Source organism: Aphanomyces astaci (genome assembly GCF_000520075.1).
Source record: "Aphanomyces astaci strain APO3 unplaced genomic scaffold supercont1.6, whole genome shotgun sequence".
Taxonomy (NCBI): Eukaryota; Oomycota; class Saprolegniomycetes; order Saprolegniales; family Verrucalvaceae; genus Aphanomyces; species Aphanomyces astaci.
The window spans coordinates 1,224,165-1,239,059 of record NW_009798269.1 but is presented as its reverse complement, the minus strand read 5'-3'; the positions used below and the strand labels follow the sequence as shown (position 1 = coordinate 1,239,059).

General features: G+C 51.7%; 7 protein-coding genes across 8 annotated transcripts; 5 read left to right on the top strand and 2 right to left on the bottom strand.

Moving 5' to 3' along the window:
- Nucleotides 1-35: 35 nt before the first annotated feature.
- On the bottom strand, nucleotides 36-1,816 carry H257_03792. 2 transcript variants are annotated; one of them, XM_009828039.1, is made up of 5 exons: nucleotides 1,577-1,816; nucleotides 1,312-1,482; nucleotides 830-1,184; nucleotides 654-757; nucleotides 36-580 (listed from the first exon to the last, which is right to left on the bottom strand). In XM_009828039.1, exons 1-5 carry the CDS (start codon nucleotides 1,805-1,807, stop codon nucleotides 110-112), a joined length of 1,332 nt encoding a protein of 443 aa, XP_009826341.1. In that variant the 5' UTR covers nucleotides 1,808-1,816; the 3' UTR covers nucleotides 36-109. The 2 variants fall into 2 exon arrangements, with proteins under 2 accessions (XP_009826341.1, XP_009826342.1); XM_009828040.1 differs by having other exon boundaries at nucleotides 36-757.
- Nucleotides 1,817-1,837: 21 nt separating this feature from the next.
- Nucleotides 1,838-3,496, top strand: H257_03791 (hypothetical protein). The gene has a single exon (XM_009828038.1). It carries the CDS (start codon nucleotides 2,510-2,512, stop codon nucleotides 3,083-3,085), a length of 576 nt encoding a protein of 191 aa, XP_009826340.1. The 5' UTR covers nucleotides 1,838-2,509; the 3' UTR covers nucleotides 3,086-3,496.
- A 222-nt stretch (nucleotides 3,497-3,718) lies between these two features.
- On the top strand, nucleotides 3,719-4,905 carry H257_03790 (hypothetical protein). The gene has a single exon (XM_009828037.1). It carries the CDS (start codon nucleotides 3,787-3,789, stop codon nucleotides 4,885-4,887), a length of 1,101 nt encoding a protein of 366 aa, XP_009826339.1. The 5' UTR covers nucleotides 3,719-3,786; the 3' UTR covers nucleotides 4,888-4,905.
- A 479-nt stretch (nucleotides 4,906-5,384) lies between these two features.
- On the top strand, nucleotides 5,385-6,770 carry H257_03789 (hypothetical protein). Its single transcript, XM_009828036.1, has one exon. It carries the CDS (start codon nucleotides 5,787-5,789, stop codon nucleotides 6,597-6,599), a length of 813 nt encoding a protein of 270 aa, XP_009826338.1. The 5' UTR covers nucleotides 5,385-5,786; the 3' UTR covers nucleotides 6,600-6,770.
- Nucleotides 6,771-6,831: 61 nt separating this feature from the next.
- Nucleotides 6,832-8,084, bottom strand: H257_03788 (hypothetical protein). Its single transcript, XM_009828035.1, has one exon. It carries the CDS (start codon nucleotides 7,900-7,902, stop codon nucleotides 7,360-7,362), a length of 543 nt encoding a protein of 180 aa, XP_009826337.1. The 5' UTR covers nucleotides 7,903-8,084; the 3' UTR covers nucleotides 6,832-7,359.
- A 1,006-nt stretch (nucleotides 8,085-9,090) lies between these two features.
- On the top strand, nucleotides 9,091-9,751 carry H257_03787 (hypothetical protein). Its single transcript, XM_009828034.1, has one exon. The coding sequence runs from the start codon at nucleotides 9,127-9,129 to the stop codon at nucleotides 9,670-9,672; it is 546 nt and encodes a 181-aa protein (XP_009826336.1). The 5' UTR covers nucleotides 9,091-9,126; the 3' UTR covers nucleotides 9,673-9,751.
- A 1,308-nt stretch (nucleotides 9,752-11,059) lies between these two features.
- Nucleotides 11,060-14,888, top strand: H257_03786 (hypothetical protein). The gene is made up of 3 exons (XM_009828033.1): nucleotides 11,060-12,147; nucleotides 12,478-12,999; nucleotides 13,372-14,888. The coding sequence occupies exons 1-3, from the start codon at nucleotides 11,119-11,121 to the stop codon at nucleotides 14,557-14,559; spliced, it is 2,739 nt and encodes a 912-aa protein (XP_009826335.1). The 5' UTR covers nucleotides 11,060-11,118; the 3' UTR covers nucleotides 14,560-14,888.
- The last annotated feature ends 7 nt before the right edge of the window (nucleotides 14,889-14,895 follow it).

The following is a 14,895-nucleotide window of genomic DNA, read 5'->3' as shown; positions in this document are numbered from 1 at the left end:
CCCCTCCCCAAATTTGTATCAAATCGACAATATAACGGTATTAATATATTCACAGTCAAGTTCACTGTCAATTTGGCCAACGTACTGTACCGGTAACGTTAACGTTTTATTAGGCCTTGGTTTTCTTTTTTTTTGTGACCGCCTTTTTTTTTGTGCCCTTTTTTTTGGTGCCCTTCTTTTTGCGTTCTCGTAACGCTTTGCGAGCCATGTACCCTCGGTACGACGCTTGGATCCGAGCGACCATTTTGACAAACGCGGCTTCCTTGGCCAGTCGCTCTTTCTCTTCAGCGTCCCACCTGGCGTGGTCGGCCGCCGCGAGCCGGTAGTTTTCATCCAACCGATGAAATACCGCCGACAGACGGGAGACTTCAGCCACTTCGGTCGCCATCGCCGCCCTGGCCGCATCGATTTGAGCTTGCAACGCACCGAGCACGTGGTCGTACTGTTCGATCTGGTTGCTCACTTCCACCGCTGCTTTCAACTTGCGCTTCCGGTGGCCATCTTCTTGCACGTGGTGTTCGTCCTTGCTCTTGGTGCATCGGACACTCAACAAGTCCGACTCGTCGCGGCATTGGGTAACCTGCATGCAATCCACGAATCAAGACAAGCCGCCATCGGTCCTTTTCGCCGATTATTCGAATAGTATATCGTACGTTGCCTTCGTAGCCATTTAAAAGCGAAAACTCGGCTTGCTTGGCATCCTGGTCGATCAACGTCGCTGCTTGGTCTGCGCCTTGTTCAATGTCGTGCAGTTCGTCTACTCAATTTGTTAATGGTTTGCATGTGGCGGGGGATTGTGGGCATGTGTCGGGGGATTCTGGGGTCGTACTGGTTAATGCATGAATCTTGTGGGCATTCCGGCGGACATCGACGTCGCGCATCTCTCGCTGGGCGCGGACATCGACGGTCATTTGCTTATAGTCGTTCTCGGCTTCCCGAATGCGGGTTTCCATGTCGCCCATCATCTGTCGAGTGGCTTCGTCCTGCTCCACGCTCGTGGACAGCGTCCCCGCCGCCTGGTCGCGCACCGCCGCCACGTACCCGCTGAGGGCTACGAGTCCGGATCGATGATGGTTGGTCGATGTGCTCTTGTGTGTGTGAATGATGTGGCCAGTGTGGTTTGGGGAGGAAGAAGTGTTTCGAGACTGAGCTGGGCCCCCACTACTTCCGCGATGGCTATCCACCTACAAATAGCCATACAACTTGCCACGTCAGAAACGATCGTCAGGCTTTAAGGCCGTGATGAGAATACAACTGTGGATATTGGCGGCAAAGAATCGATGTGAAACAAGAATGGTGGCGACGTAGTACCGTCGTAAGCACAGCGTGGGCAGACGCGTCGTGCCGAACCACCCGACAGAACGATCTGGCTAACGCCATGGCCTCTCGAAACGCCACAGAACCACCGTCTCCTCCCCCGTCGTGCATGAGGTCCAACTTGCCACCATCGGTCGCTTGTAGTAACACGTCTTCTTGTGCAAACTACTCGTCATGACACACACAATCAATCAATGGCTGCTGGCCATTCGAAGCTTGGTCATTCAATCAATTGCAACAAAGATCACACAGCACGCACGAGTTGACTGAGGACTGTTGTGGCCGAAGGCTGCTGCTGGTCGTACAGGCCACTGGCGCTGGACGGAGGCGGGAAGGCGTGGAGAAGGGCGGACTGGGCCAACGCCACATCCGCCCGGGTATCGTCGGAGTCGTTAATATAAGGGAGGTGGGACAGCAACGTGAGCTTCTCCACGGCCTCCGTGAGCACCGACAGCAGCCGCGCACTTTCGGCACCCGTGAACTTGTTCATCAATAGCGGTTACAAAAGGTAATCTCGACGGTTTCGAGTACGTAGTAGATTATATATATTCGAGGAACGTTGGTTAGTGTATAGGTTATGGCGAGGTAGGTGGACGATTACTAGGTTGGACGTTTGTGTGTTGTCTGTCACTGTTCCGTTTGTCGTCTGTTGGGGTCGTCGGCTTTGATGGGTCGAGTGCGTCTGTGGCTTCCACTGCGTCCGCTTCGTCTAGAACTTCCTTGACTAGCGCAGCCACTAGTTTGTCTTCTTCTTGTGTGGTGGAAGTTGATGGCAACGAGGGTGTCGACGAGGAACACGCCAGTGCTTGTTGGGCTTCTTCGAGAAGCGCTGCCATATTCACATCGGCGTCGCTTTGCAAGACGTCAGCTATGGCCTCGTCGATGGTGTCGTCCTGGCTAAAGTCTTCAAATTCGGATGATGACGACAGGTTCTCGTCCTCGTAGTATTTGGAAAGAGCCGGTTTCGACAGTTGTAGGGCTGGCTCCCCGCCCCGCAGCCGCTGTAATCTGGCTTCCAGGGTGCCCATCGGAGGGGCCACCGTCGTCTCTTTCTTGAGAGCTGCCAACCGCAGCGCCAAGTCGGACACGATGGGCAGCTTTTGGTCTTGTGCCCGTCGGACGTCTTGCGCTTCGGCAAACTTTTGCAACGCGTACATTCGTTCGTCCACTGAACGGGTCTGAGACGGCGGAGATGGAGTCGTCAGTTCGTTATGGGGGGGATGGATGGACGTCGACGACGATGATGATGACGCCAGTGGCGAGATCGGTTGCTGGGGAGGTGCTGTGGGCACCGATGCCGGGGGAATCGTGGGTGCGAAATGGGCCGGGATGGCTGGTACTGGCGGCGGTGGTGGTGACGACGTTGGAGGGGGCAAAATCGAGTTTGACGTGGCCGCCACTCGGTCGCGCAGGGTGGCGATGGTGGTGGTCAACTCAGCGCACTTGTCGGTTAGTAGCTGCCGTGTCGATGCCTTGTCCGATGGAATGTGTGGACACGACTGAAGAAAGAACCGATGAGCATGCTCGTATGCGTGTAATGCTGCTGCCCAGTCTTGCTGTTCTTCAAGGACTGCGGCCGTTTCTAACGATCGAAAGCCGTCGTCAATGGCGAGCTTGGCATCGCTGCTGCGCGGGGTCTGGGACGAGGTGGATGGTGGCACAGCAGGAACTGGAGCATGCAAATCGATGGGTGGTGGAATGGTCAATGTCGAAGGTGTTTGAGGTGCAAGACTCGGGGACTGTGTGGCTGGATTCACGACCGTGTTGAGCTCGACCAGGTGAAGCAAGTGGTCTCGTTCGACCTCGGAACCCACAAAGAAGGACACACTCGTCGTGGTCGCCGCCGTGAAGTACTTGGTGGCCTTTCGAATTGCTTCGGTAGTTCGTCCCGTGAATTCAATGCGGGATTTTTTTGTGGCAGCGCCGTCTCCTAGCAATGGCCGGGCACTGATCACGACAAGCTCAATGTCTCGATAGCGAAGGAGAAGCCCTGTCTTCTTGGACCCTGGTAGATCCAGTGTGGATACATCTGCTGGAGATAGCTCAAAGGGCTCTTCGACCCAGTGCTTGAACACGAACGAGTTGCCGCGCGTGTACGCAATGCCGCCTCCCATTCTTTGATGCTGCTGGATTCTCACAGTAACACAAGTACTGTAGGTCGATCGCCAACATAAATAAATAAGGATTCATTTATATGATATAAATCAACTTGAATTTCAACTACTGTAGTATTAATACTAACGTTACATTAATACTGTACTACTGTAGCGTACGTATTAATATTATTAATAACAGTAACATGCGTACCTAACTGTTACTTGGATCGAGTCATGAATTCCAACGGCACGCGTTCGTCACTCGACGCCGTTGAACGACAAGTTTGACACTTCTCCCATGTAACGTTCAGAGGGACGTCCACCACCTAAATGCAATTGCATTTCAAATTAACCACGCCTGTGTACAATCACCATGAAGGCCGTCATGGTTTTGGCAGTGTTGACACTTCCTGGCATGACAGCTACAACAACCCTTCGACAAGCCAGCGGCGACATGCCCACTGACTCTAGGGTTACTGATGGAGGGAATAACAACACTATGGAGAAAATGTTAACGTCTACTACGGCGGTATCATCAACTGCGTGCAATGGCTACGTTGGCTATTGCAATCAAACACTGGGCCAAGTGCTTTGGATAGGGGCGCACAATGCACTCACGGACACGGGGTTTGCATTGCAGCGCAACCAATTCGTCAGTGGCCCTGCTTTGTTGGACGCTGGCATTCGGTACTTGGACATTGACACATGCGCCTTCGTGGCGAATGCGAAGCGAACGGTTCCGATGATCTGTCATGGCTATGAATGGTACCTAGCCCAAGTGCACCAACCAACCGTCGCAGGGCTGTTGCCTATCAAGCAATGGCTGGACAAGCACCCCCACGAGGTGATCGTTCTCAACTTTGGCGACATTGCGGACTTCACCGCAGTGAATATCCGAGGCATCGCCACATCTACTCTCCAGTTGCGAGATGAACTGTCTTATGTGGTGCGCCAAGTGTTTGGATCGATGGCCATCTGGCGAGACGAGCCTTGGGACGCCGCCGTCAACTCCAACAAGGCCACGCTAGGCGATTTGATAGCCGCGAATCGCCGTGTGGTGGTCAATGTAGGCATCAGCCGCAGCGACAGCCCCAACGCCTGGGGGCAGAGCGATCGTGTGTGTCGTGAAGCGTGGTATCCCGTTGCCCTTGAATGGAACGACGACCACACCGACTACAATTGGGCTCCCGTCGTGCAACTTGTGGACGACACCATGCGCAGCCCATGTGCCACCAACCCACAGCTCCTCAACAAGTTAGAATTCCAGTTCCACAACGCGTTGGGCGGATCCATCGACGCGGCTTCGGTCGGCGTCGCTCTGAATGTGTACATGGAGTCCCTGGTGCGGCGAAACGGCCCAATCGACAAGGCGCCATACTTCCCTTTCAACTTGATCCTCACCGACCATGCTGACAAGTGGAAGTCGTATTACCCCAATTGGCATCGTCGTCACTTGAAATATCTTGAACGCTAGCTTGGGTTGATTATTCACACTCCATTATTACACTATCGAGTACTGGTACTGTACTCGTCGACGAGGACAAGTTGAAACCATTTTACAAAAGCCCTCTATAATAGTCAATCCGACATCGAGAAGTCTATTTATTCGGGTGGAGTGGTATTGTTGAAGCAGATGGTATTAATATAATATACTTCGCGAAGTATAACTGTAAAGTCGATGGTCAAAAAGGCGTGCGAAGTACAGTACTGATTGTCTCCAGACATTAAATTTTTACTCACAGCCAACGCTTATTGGTGGAATTATTTATTTATTGGAACCAGGAGGTAAAGCAAAAATATTCCGGCGACTCGGAGTGATTTCATTGGTCAAGTCTCCGGAAATTCGGTACTTCGAACTGGGCTCAGTTCGTATATAATTTATATAGCCAATCAGAAAATCGTATATATATTTCCACCAATGAAAGAATTCGAATTGTATAGAAAGCGTTTCATCAGGACTTCCAAAAGGCGCACAGATCGGATCATTTCATATGAAGGACACCCAGGTCGCGGCATTTGCCGCTGCCCTTCTCGGTGCATCCACTGCATCTCACCACTGGACGACGTCGGCTGACAATACGACAGACGTCAACAACTTCGTGACGTCACCCGTGTCCCATTTCACCTCGTATCCCGCCCGACCTTCCTCGTCCAGGGTATGACCGATCCAACGATCCGGACTTGCTTCCGGACGTGGAGACTCCATTCGTCATCGACTTGAATCCATTGGTGGCCAAAGCTGGAGGGTGCAATGGCTTTGCCCAGTACTGCAACAAGCGTGTGGACCAAGTGCTTTGGATTGGGGCTCATAATTCGCTCACCGACGTGGGTTTGGCCGTCCAGAGGAACCAGTTCGTCAACGGCCCGCGCCTTATGGACGCTGGTGTCCGGTACTTTGACATCGACAGCTGTGCGTTCGACGAAAAAGGCAAGCGCGTCGCGCCGTATGTGTGCCATGGTCAAGTGAAGCTCCTCGCCCAATGGTACCAGTCCACTGAAACTGGTCTCACCTTGATTCGTGACTGGTTGGTTGCCAATCCTCGAGAAGTTGTGTTTCTCAACTTTGGGGACGTGAACGACTTCACGGCTGTCAACGCCAAGAAAGAAGCCACGTCAACGGTCCAACTGCGCGACGAGATTGCGTCCGTCGTCCGCAGCGTGTTTCAGGACATGGCAGTACTCAGGAACGACCCATGGGACGCCCAGATCAAGGCTGGCAACGCCACATTGCAGCAGCTCATCGATGCCAATCGCCGTGTCGTCGTGAGCATCGGCAAAGCCTCCGACCCGAGCCCAACCTACTGGGGCCAAGACGACCGCGTGTGCAACGACGTCTGGTACGACGACAGCCTCCAAGCTGACTGGATACACAACAACTACAAGTGGACTCCCGTGCTGGACTTCGTCGAAACGCGCATGCGACAGCCGTGTGCGGCCCAGCCTGGCGTCCTGAACAAGCTCGAGTTTGTCTTTCATACAGCGCTAGGCGGCACCATTGACAGCCATCATGTGGGTGACACGCTGTCCACGTACATGGAAGCACTGAAGACGGAAAACGACGCCAGTCCATCGATCCGCCGGTCGCCCTACTTTCCATTCAACCTCGTCCTCACTGACCACTCGGACAAGTGGCGCGAGTTGTACCCCCAATGGCACAACAACCACTTGACCTTTCTTGGCCATTAAGGAGTTATTAGATCGAGCGTGAAAAGTCGAACGAAGAGAATTCACCACATTTGCGCCCACTTTCACCCCACGCTGTGAATTTGCAAGTGGACACTTTAGTGAATTCGACATACGACTAGAACACATCAAGCCAATGCGGCCACGGTAGAGAGTAATAAACCAACATTTCAGCGTAACCACAGCGGCAGTTACAGTTCCGACACTGGCAGTTGCACTTCTCATTACTAGTATACTAGTATATCGGTTTCACGCCAATTCGTACGAGATTGAGGTGGTAGCATCTGCCCCCTTGTACTTTATCGTGGAAATGAAGGCTACGTACGTGGCAGTCGTCTTGACACATGTTATTTGCGCAGACTCGTCTCACAAGACGTGGCATCGACGGCAGCCCCCCCCGCGACACAACTACGTTCGAGCGATGGACCCCGACTTGCTTCCCGATCGCTCGGCGCCGGCCGCAATGTTGTTCTTGGACACCACTGTCGTGCCCGAAGAAGGCGGGTGCAATGGCTACGTCCGATACTGCAACAAGCGCATCGGCCAAGTGCTGTGGATGGGCGCCCACAACGCCCTGTCGGACGTCGGGTTTGCCTTGCAACGAAACCAATTCGTGAGCGGCCCCCAGCTCCTGGACGCTGGGATCCGGTACTTTGACGTGGACTCGTGTGCGTACGACAAGCATGGCGAGCGAATCTCCCCCGTGGTCTGTCACGGATACTCGTGGTGGCGGACGCAAGTGTACCAGCCCACTGAAGCAGGATTAGTGCCGATCAAGCACTGGCTTGACATGCATCCCCGCGAAGTGATCTTTCTCAACTTTGGCGACTTGTCCGACTTTACAGCCCCCGACGACAACGGCGACGCGACGCCAACCCCCCGACTTCAGCACGAAGTCGTGGCAGTCGTGAGGCAGGTGTTTGGTGATATGGTGATCCTTCGACACGACCCGATGGACTTGGAGGTGCGTGCCGGGACAGCTCGTCTCGAAGACTTGATCATCGCCAATCGGCGCGTGATTGTCAGCGTGGACAAGGCCGAGAGCCAGGACCTGTTGTTCTGGGGCCAAGACGACCGCGTTTGCAACGACGAATGGTACGAGGACAGCCTCCACGTCGATGTATTCCACGCCGACTATGCTTGGAAACCAGTGTGGGAACACATTGAAACCACCATGCGGCAGCCGTGCGCCCACAGCCTGCTGCCATTGCGCAAGTTGGAATTCGCGTTTTTCACTGCGCTCGGAGGTACCATCGACAGCAGCCACGTCGGAGATGCACTCGCAACGTACTTGGACGGACTCCATAACGCAACCACGGCGTACTCGGGTCCATTTGAACCGTTCAATCTAATCCTCACAGACCATTCGGACAAGTGGAGTAGATATTATGCTCAATGGCACGCCGCGCACATCGAATCCTATCGGTATTAATACTATTCAAGTGTTCCTAGTATATTCTAATATTGACACCTGACGATTAATGCAATTCTAGCGTAACGTTAGATAGTTCATTCACTTCAGGAGAATATCGACGTCTCTACCGGTACTGTAGTCACACCAAACTGCGGTGGTCAAGCTGACATATTCATTCGATTGATGCTGTGATGTACCTCGGGAATAACAGTATACTTCGAAATAGTATCTGTACCCACCAGGTAGGACGAAGTCGGAGGTTACAAGGTTTTTTTTTGTACATTTGTACGGAGTCTTATCTTACTGTTAGGAATTCCTCCACTATTTGTAAAGGTATAGTTTGGGTGCTTTGAAGGTAAAGTACACCTGATGTGGGGGGATTATTCCACAAGAAATACTACGACTGATGCACTTTGAGTGGGCAACATCTATTAATAATTGTTACTCGGAGTATGCAAACATCATTCCCAAGTGACAAACATTCACAATTCTCAATGGACTGGAGAATGAATCCTTATGAAGCCTCGTAGAATAGTTCCGAGAGCTGTACGGTAAGAATGCCAACAGTGTTTGATCAATGCAAATAACGTTCCCATGTCAGAGCCAAACATCAAGCCAATTACAGTTGGCAACATAGCGGCGGTTTACAGTTAACAGTAAGTAGTTAGCGTGCAGAAGATCTAACGTTAATTACAAGGTGTTGATTTACCGTTATGGTAAGTTCAGTATCATATTTTATAGGCAAAATGATATTTTTTCAAGGAAGTATACCACTAAGCTTACAAAAATATTCCGCGGCCAGCCCCTAATTTATAATACTTCGAAGTATTTCTGATCGGGCAATTAAAGTGGGACGGAGGGTGTAGTAGTTACCTCTTTGAAATTTTTCGTCATACATTCGAAGTACATAGATTGGACTGACCAATCATTTGTTGCTAAGCACATCCCAAATCGTGTTTTGGTTGGCTACTTAGATCTCATGTTTTTGTACAGCCAATGAAACAGGTGCAAATCCGATTCCGTTGCATCGATATGATTGGCCGCCGAAACATGATTGTCAAGCGATGTTGAGTGATCATTTTCACATTTAAGGTTACCACCGAGCAAACACACTTTATGATGGGAGCATACGTTGCCAAGTTGATGCACATGATGGACTCTTTCGCGACCAAGAAGCGGCGCATCCTCCTCCTTGGCCTCGATGCAGCCGGAAAGACCACCATCTTGTACAAGCTCAAACTGCACGAAACCATTCACACTCTACCGACCATTGGGTTCAATGTCGAGATATTTCAATACAACAACGTCCAGTTCACGGCGTGGGACATTGGCGGACAAGAAAAGCTGCGCGGGCTGTGGCATCACTACTACAAGAACACCGATGCTGTGATCTTCGTCGTAGACTCGAACGATACCCTTCGACTTCAACAAGCGTCCGACGAACTCCATCACATGTTTCAAGAGATTGAGCTCCAAAATGCCAAGTTGCTTGTCTACGCCAACAAGCAAGACCTTCCTGGCGCCATGACCACCTCCGACATCGCAGACAAGATGCAAGTGGAAAGTGTCACCTCGCATGGTTATTACATCCAGCCCTGCATAGCCCTCACCGGCAAGGGACTATATGAAGGCCTTGAGTGGTTAAGCAAAGAGCTGGTGTAGGCCTTATATTAATACTAACGGTGTCAGCAATCATTATTAGTTACGTTTTTTACCTATTGTGCTTTTCATATAGTTTGCCCGTTGTTTAACTGCGTTAAACAACCAGACGTTTAAAATAATATAAGCCCGATTGAATATAAAACAACGCTAAACACAAGTTCTGCATTTCAGCAGAATAAAACAACGCTTACTTTATTTCAACTGCTAACTAATCGAGTTGCAGCACCAGGCCAACTTACGCCGTACAACCACCAGTTCATCACGATGCATACCGTATTAGGATGTGAAATGGGAGTACTATACATCATGTAGTCGTAGTGCGCCATTGCCTTCCACGTACAGTGCTAAGGTTAGAGCAGATCAAGAGTTGAAGGTATGGCATAGCTTTGAATCATTGGACAGAGCGACGACTACATGTACTGTAGCCTAACTATATCCCTAACGTTATATACATTACTCGGAGTAGATAATGTTAGTACTGTAGTGATCACGGATGGGAGGTCATGTATGTGGCCATAGCTCCTTCAGTTTCATTGCGTCAAGCACCTTGACATGTTGACGTAAAGCAAGTTGTTTGCCAGAATGAAAACGGCAAACAACTTGTTTTACGAAAGTGCCAGTAAAACCACCTTCAACCAACCAATCATCGCATTAGATGAAGTAACTTTAAACAACGCACCCAACCGTTATTCAAGTTACTTTAGACATTATTTAAGCCTGAGAAATTTTTAAACAATGAATTTAACCCTGGAATTGCCAAAAAATGTGCAAAGCACAAAGGGTTAAACGTCCTAAATAATCCGGATGAAATGGAAATGTTCGTACGGATAAGTTCTCTTTACAAAGACCAAGATATAACTTGATGCTCCTTTTCGGCCAAAATGTGCTTGGCTCCATATATTTCCATACAAAAGGCCGGTTGGTTTTAAAATCTATTAACGTTACTCGATCAACTTTTCACCAATTGAAAATCTGAACCGTAACTTCTGTTGGGCTTGTCCAGTTCTACCGTATCGTTATTACGGCTTATTTTCCTAAAAAATATCAATACAGTCCTTGAGTACAAAGTTGGAATAGCTGTCGAAAGACAATGCATTTTTTTGTAGTAGGTTTCATACTTTTGCGCACCTTCGTTACTGGTACTGTACTCGGGAGAAAAACATTTCCAAAGGAACTTACACTATTACGAAGTACTGGTACTCCGGAGTAATATATTTCGGGGATAGGCTATAATAAATGAATCATTTTCTTTATTTGGACATGTCCACTCACACTATTAAATCTATTGTCTGACACTATATAATGCCAAAGGCAATAACATTATATCTGGGTGAATTCGATACCTCATTTCCATTGGTTCACGCAAGAGCCATTCATTTGGACGTTTTTCAATTTGAAGCTGCGGCAATAATCTCATATTGATTCCATCGCGAGTGCGTTGGCCCGATGACAGCTCCTTTAACGGCCCAAAAACTCAGCAGCGGATGCACACGCGCACAGCGCTGCATCGGCATTAAGACGTCTGCGGATGGGAAGCTTGTATTTGAGGCCCAAGGCAACTGTGTCGTTGTCCGCAGCACCAAGACCGGCGAAGTAGTCCATCACCTGCGCTCCGCCAGCCCACCATCCGACCCGACAACCAATGCACATGCCGAGAAGGTTCGTCTGCGCTACCGCAACCAATACATCCGCGCCCATTTTGAAACCCAGTACAAGAACCCCCACCCAGACGACGACGCGGCGACGGTCGCGGCGCACAAAGCGGTGTGGATCCAGCGCCAGGTCGACAAATTTGTCATCCCAGCCGACTTTTTATCGCATGTGACAGCGTTTGCGCTGCACCCGACCAAGGCTGGCCAGCTGCTCGTGGCCACGGCCGACCACATGCTTCGTGTATGGGACATTGCCCAAGGCTCGGTGTTGGAGTCGTTTACTTTGGATTCGCCCGCGGTGTGGCTGCACGCGAGTCCTGTGGATCCGTCGCTGTTGTTGTTAGTGTTGAACGAAACTGCGAGGTTGGATCGCATGCATGCTGTTGCCCTGAGCAAGGAGACGAAGGAAGCCAAAAAGAACGATGGCGCCGCGCCCGCCATCCCGGACGACCTGACCGCGGAAGAGAAGAAGGCCGCGTTAAAGCAGCGCAAGAAGGACGAGCATCGCCCCAAGTGGATGCTCAACCTGCACGGCCTCGAGACGACCCATTGGAAACTCGTGTCGTACAACTTGTCCAAGGGGGCTGTTGAAGAAGAGCATCTCCAGCGCAAGTTTATGCCGTTTTACGGTGCCCACATGCAACAGCGGTCGATTCCTTCGGATTACATTGCCGCTGTCGCGGTGATCGCGTCGTCGCAGCTCTTCTACCTGCGCGTCGGCGTTAAAAACACTGGCGACGTCGCGCCTCGGGTCGTGACAGTGAACCGGTTCGAGCACGTCCGCCAGTTGTCTTGTGTGACGGTGCATCCGTCATCCGACGAGGTATATTGATTGTTTCTATTTTCAGTTTATGGCGGATTTCGCCAAATCTATTGATCGATATTTTAGTTGTACTGTATTATGTACGTATACAGAATTATTGCCTATGCCAATCACATCAAGTCACATACACGAATTCGGTGTTGCGACTGGTTTCCTGCAATTTGATTGTTGGCTTCATATTCATTCTTCTATTGTGAATTAACGCTAAATCACGCTTGAGTCTGATTGGTTGAATATACTTGTCCTTGCTGTAAGAGCCAATCAAATCCGCTCAAAATTGGATGAGCAGCCAATAGCGTCAATCTGTGAACACTGTTCTCTGGTTGGTAGGTCATCACAGGCGACTCGATGGGGCAAATGCAAGTATGGCGCCATCTCGACACAGCCGGCAAAGGCCTCCAGCCGTCTAAATTGCACTGGCACGCCCACCGTGTGGGCTGCGTCGCATACTCTCGAGACGGTTCGTACGTGGCATCTGGCGGGGAAGAGTTTGTGCTCGTGTTGTGGCACTTGGAAAGCGGCCGACGTCAGTACATGCCGCGCCTGTCGGCGGCGCTGAGCGGCATCGCCACCAAAGCCGACGGCTCGGGGTACTTGGTCGCGTGCCAAGACAACTCGATCTTGTCGTTTAACCCAGTGACGAATTCGCACGAGTGGCAAAAGGGCGGGCTGGGGCGCGTGGGGTTGTCCGCGTCCAAGACCCTTGTGGGGCGTCGCATGGTGGTCGAGCCGTGGGCCAACACGTTGGCGGTGCAGGCCAAGAGTCTGGTGGGGCACATTCAGTTTTACAACCCGCTCCAGGATCGCGTCGTTGCGACCCTCGCCCTTACGCAGCGCAACCAAGTGTCTCGGGTATATATATATATATATGTATCTCCGTCATTTTCTAGTCCTGCGTTCGTTGTGGAGAATTATACCCTTTGACCCAACTGGACTTGGACGTTTGAGTGGATTTGCCAACTCGATATGGATCGATTCTTAATTGTCATAACGTTACTGAAGTTTGTATGTAAAAACGTGGGCTTGGAATCACACGAATTAAAGTCACACACTAATTACATGAAGATGTTGATTTCCTGACGTCTGATTGGCTCACTTGTTCTGTCCATGTATTTTTCGTTTTTGTGTCGATTTTGACTCCCAATATATATATATATATATATATATACCTAGTCCCCCGTTTGTTCTCTAGTAAGAAGTCATGTATTTCAAACCCTCCACTAGACGGACGACGAAGCCCCGATTCGAACGTATGCGTCGCAGATCTGCTTTGCGCCGGCAGCACGCACCATGGCCACAGTCACGACGACGCTGGATGAGTGCGTATTGCGGTTTTGGTCACGGAAAAGCGACGGCACGTTCGCCATGCACACGGATGTGGACATGCCCCACGGAGACCACGTGGTGACGGCGACGGCGAGCCACGGCGGCGTCGTGGTGACCGCCGACGACCACGGTGAGTTCCGACTGTGGCACGACCCGACATCGAATGGGTGGACGTGCCGGTCGCTGGCGCAGTTCCGGCAGGTCAGCATCGGGGCGGTGGCCTTCTCCCACGACGGCTCGCTCCTCGCGGTCGCGTACGGGGCCTTGCTGACGCTGTGGGACCCCGTCACGAACGTGCTGCAGAGTGTGCTGTCGTACCCGAATGCACCGATCAAAGACATTGTGTTTGCCGCCCACTCGCCGCATGTGGCCGTGCGCACCCCGTCGGGGGTGTACGTGTGGTCGCTTCTCACAACGACCGTCGCGTGGTTCTACAACCTCCCCGCGACCTGCTTGGCGCTGTCCCCCGACTCTGACCAGCTCGTGATTGCGGTGGTAACCAAAGCCAAGACGCTGGACGTGACGACCCATGTGCTGGCGTTCGACATTGCGTCACCCCATCCCACGGCGCTCCATCGCCTTCCGCAAGTGGACACCGCCGCCATCGTGTTTTACAAGAAGCGGCTGGTCGTGATGGACACGGTCAGTCACGTGTACGTTGTGGGCGACGAGCATGCCGTTGTGACAGCTGATGCCGTGGCGCCCGTGCGTCTGCAACCAGAGTCGTCTGCGCTGCAAAAGATGTACGGACCGAGCTTGGCGCCGGCGGCGGTCTCGCAAGCCAACGACAACGACAGCCATATTGGAGGAGAGGTGCGGTCCCGGGACAAGGGGCTGTTTGACGCGCCCGCACATGTGCTTCCGCCCCTTAGGTCGTTGTATCGATCGTTCCTGGACACGATCCTTCTAGCCAAGGACGAAGGCACGAATGGGTCGAGTGGCCGGGAAGGAAGTCGCGTCCGGAAACTGGACGAAAGCAGCAGTGTCCCCGCTGCAAAGAAGCACAAGGACGGAGCATTGGTCTTGCGCGAAGAAAAACCCGAGGACACGTATGCCGCGCTCAAGAAGGTGTTTTCCAAGAAGTAGTAGACATGTGGATGGAAGTAATATATAGATTTGACGACCCGTGCATGCGCTTGTATATGGTGCGCTGAAGTGTATCCATGGACATGTGACGAAGGGCGCTAGATTCGCCGGAACTTTCGGGCGCGCAAGGTCGTTTGACCGACGGTGGCCGTGTCTGGCACTGCGATCGCGGGACGGCATTGAAAGCATGTGGCACCTATCGCTCTCGTTTAGAGGCCACCATGTCGATGCATTGCGTCCACCACCCCTCCACCCCATCATGGCTGCGTGATGGACGATTGTCAACGCATTTCGCGAGTGCGACTTCTACGGAAGCAAGGAGCCGGCCGTGTGGGT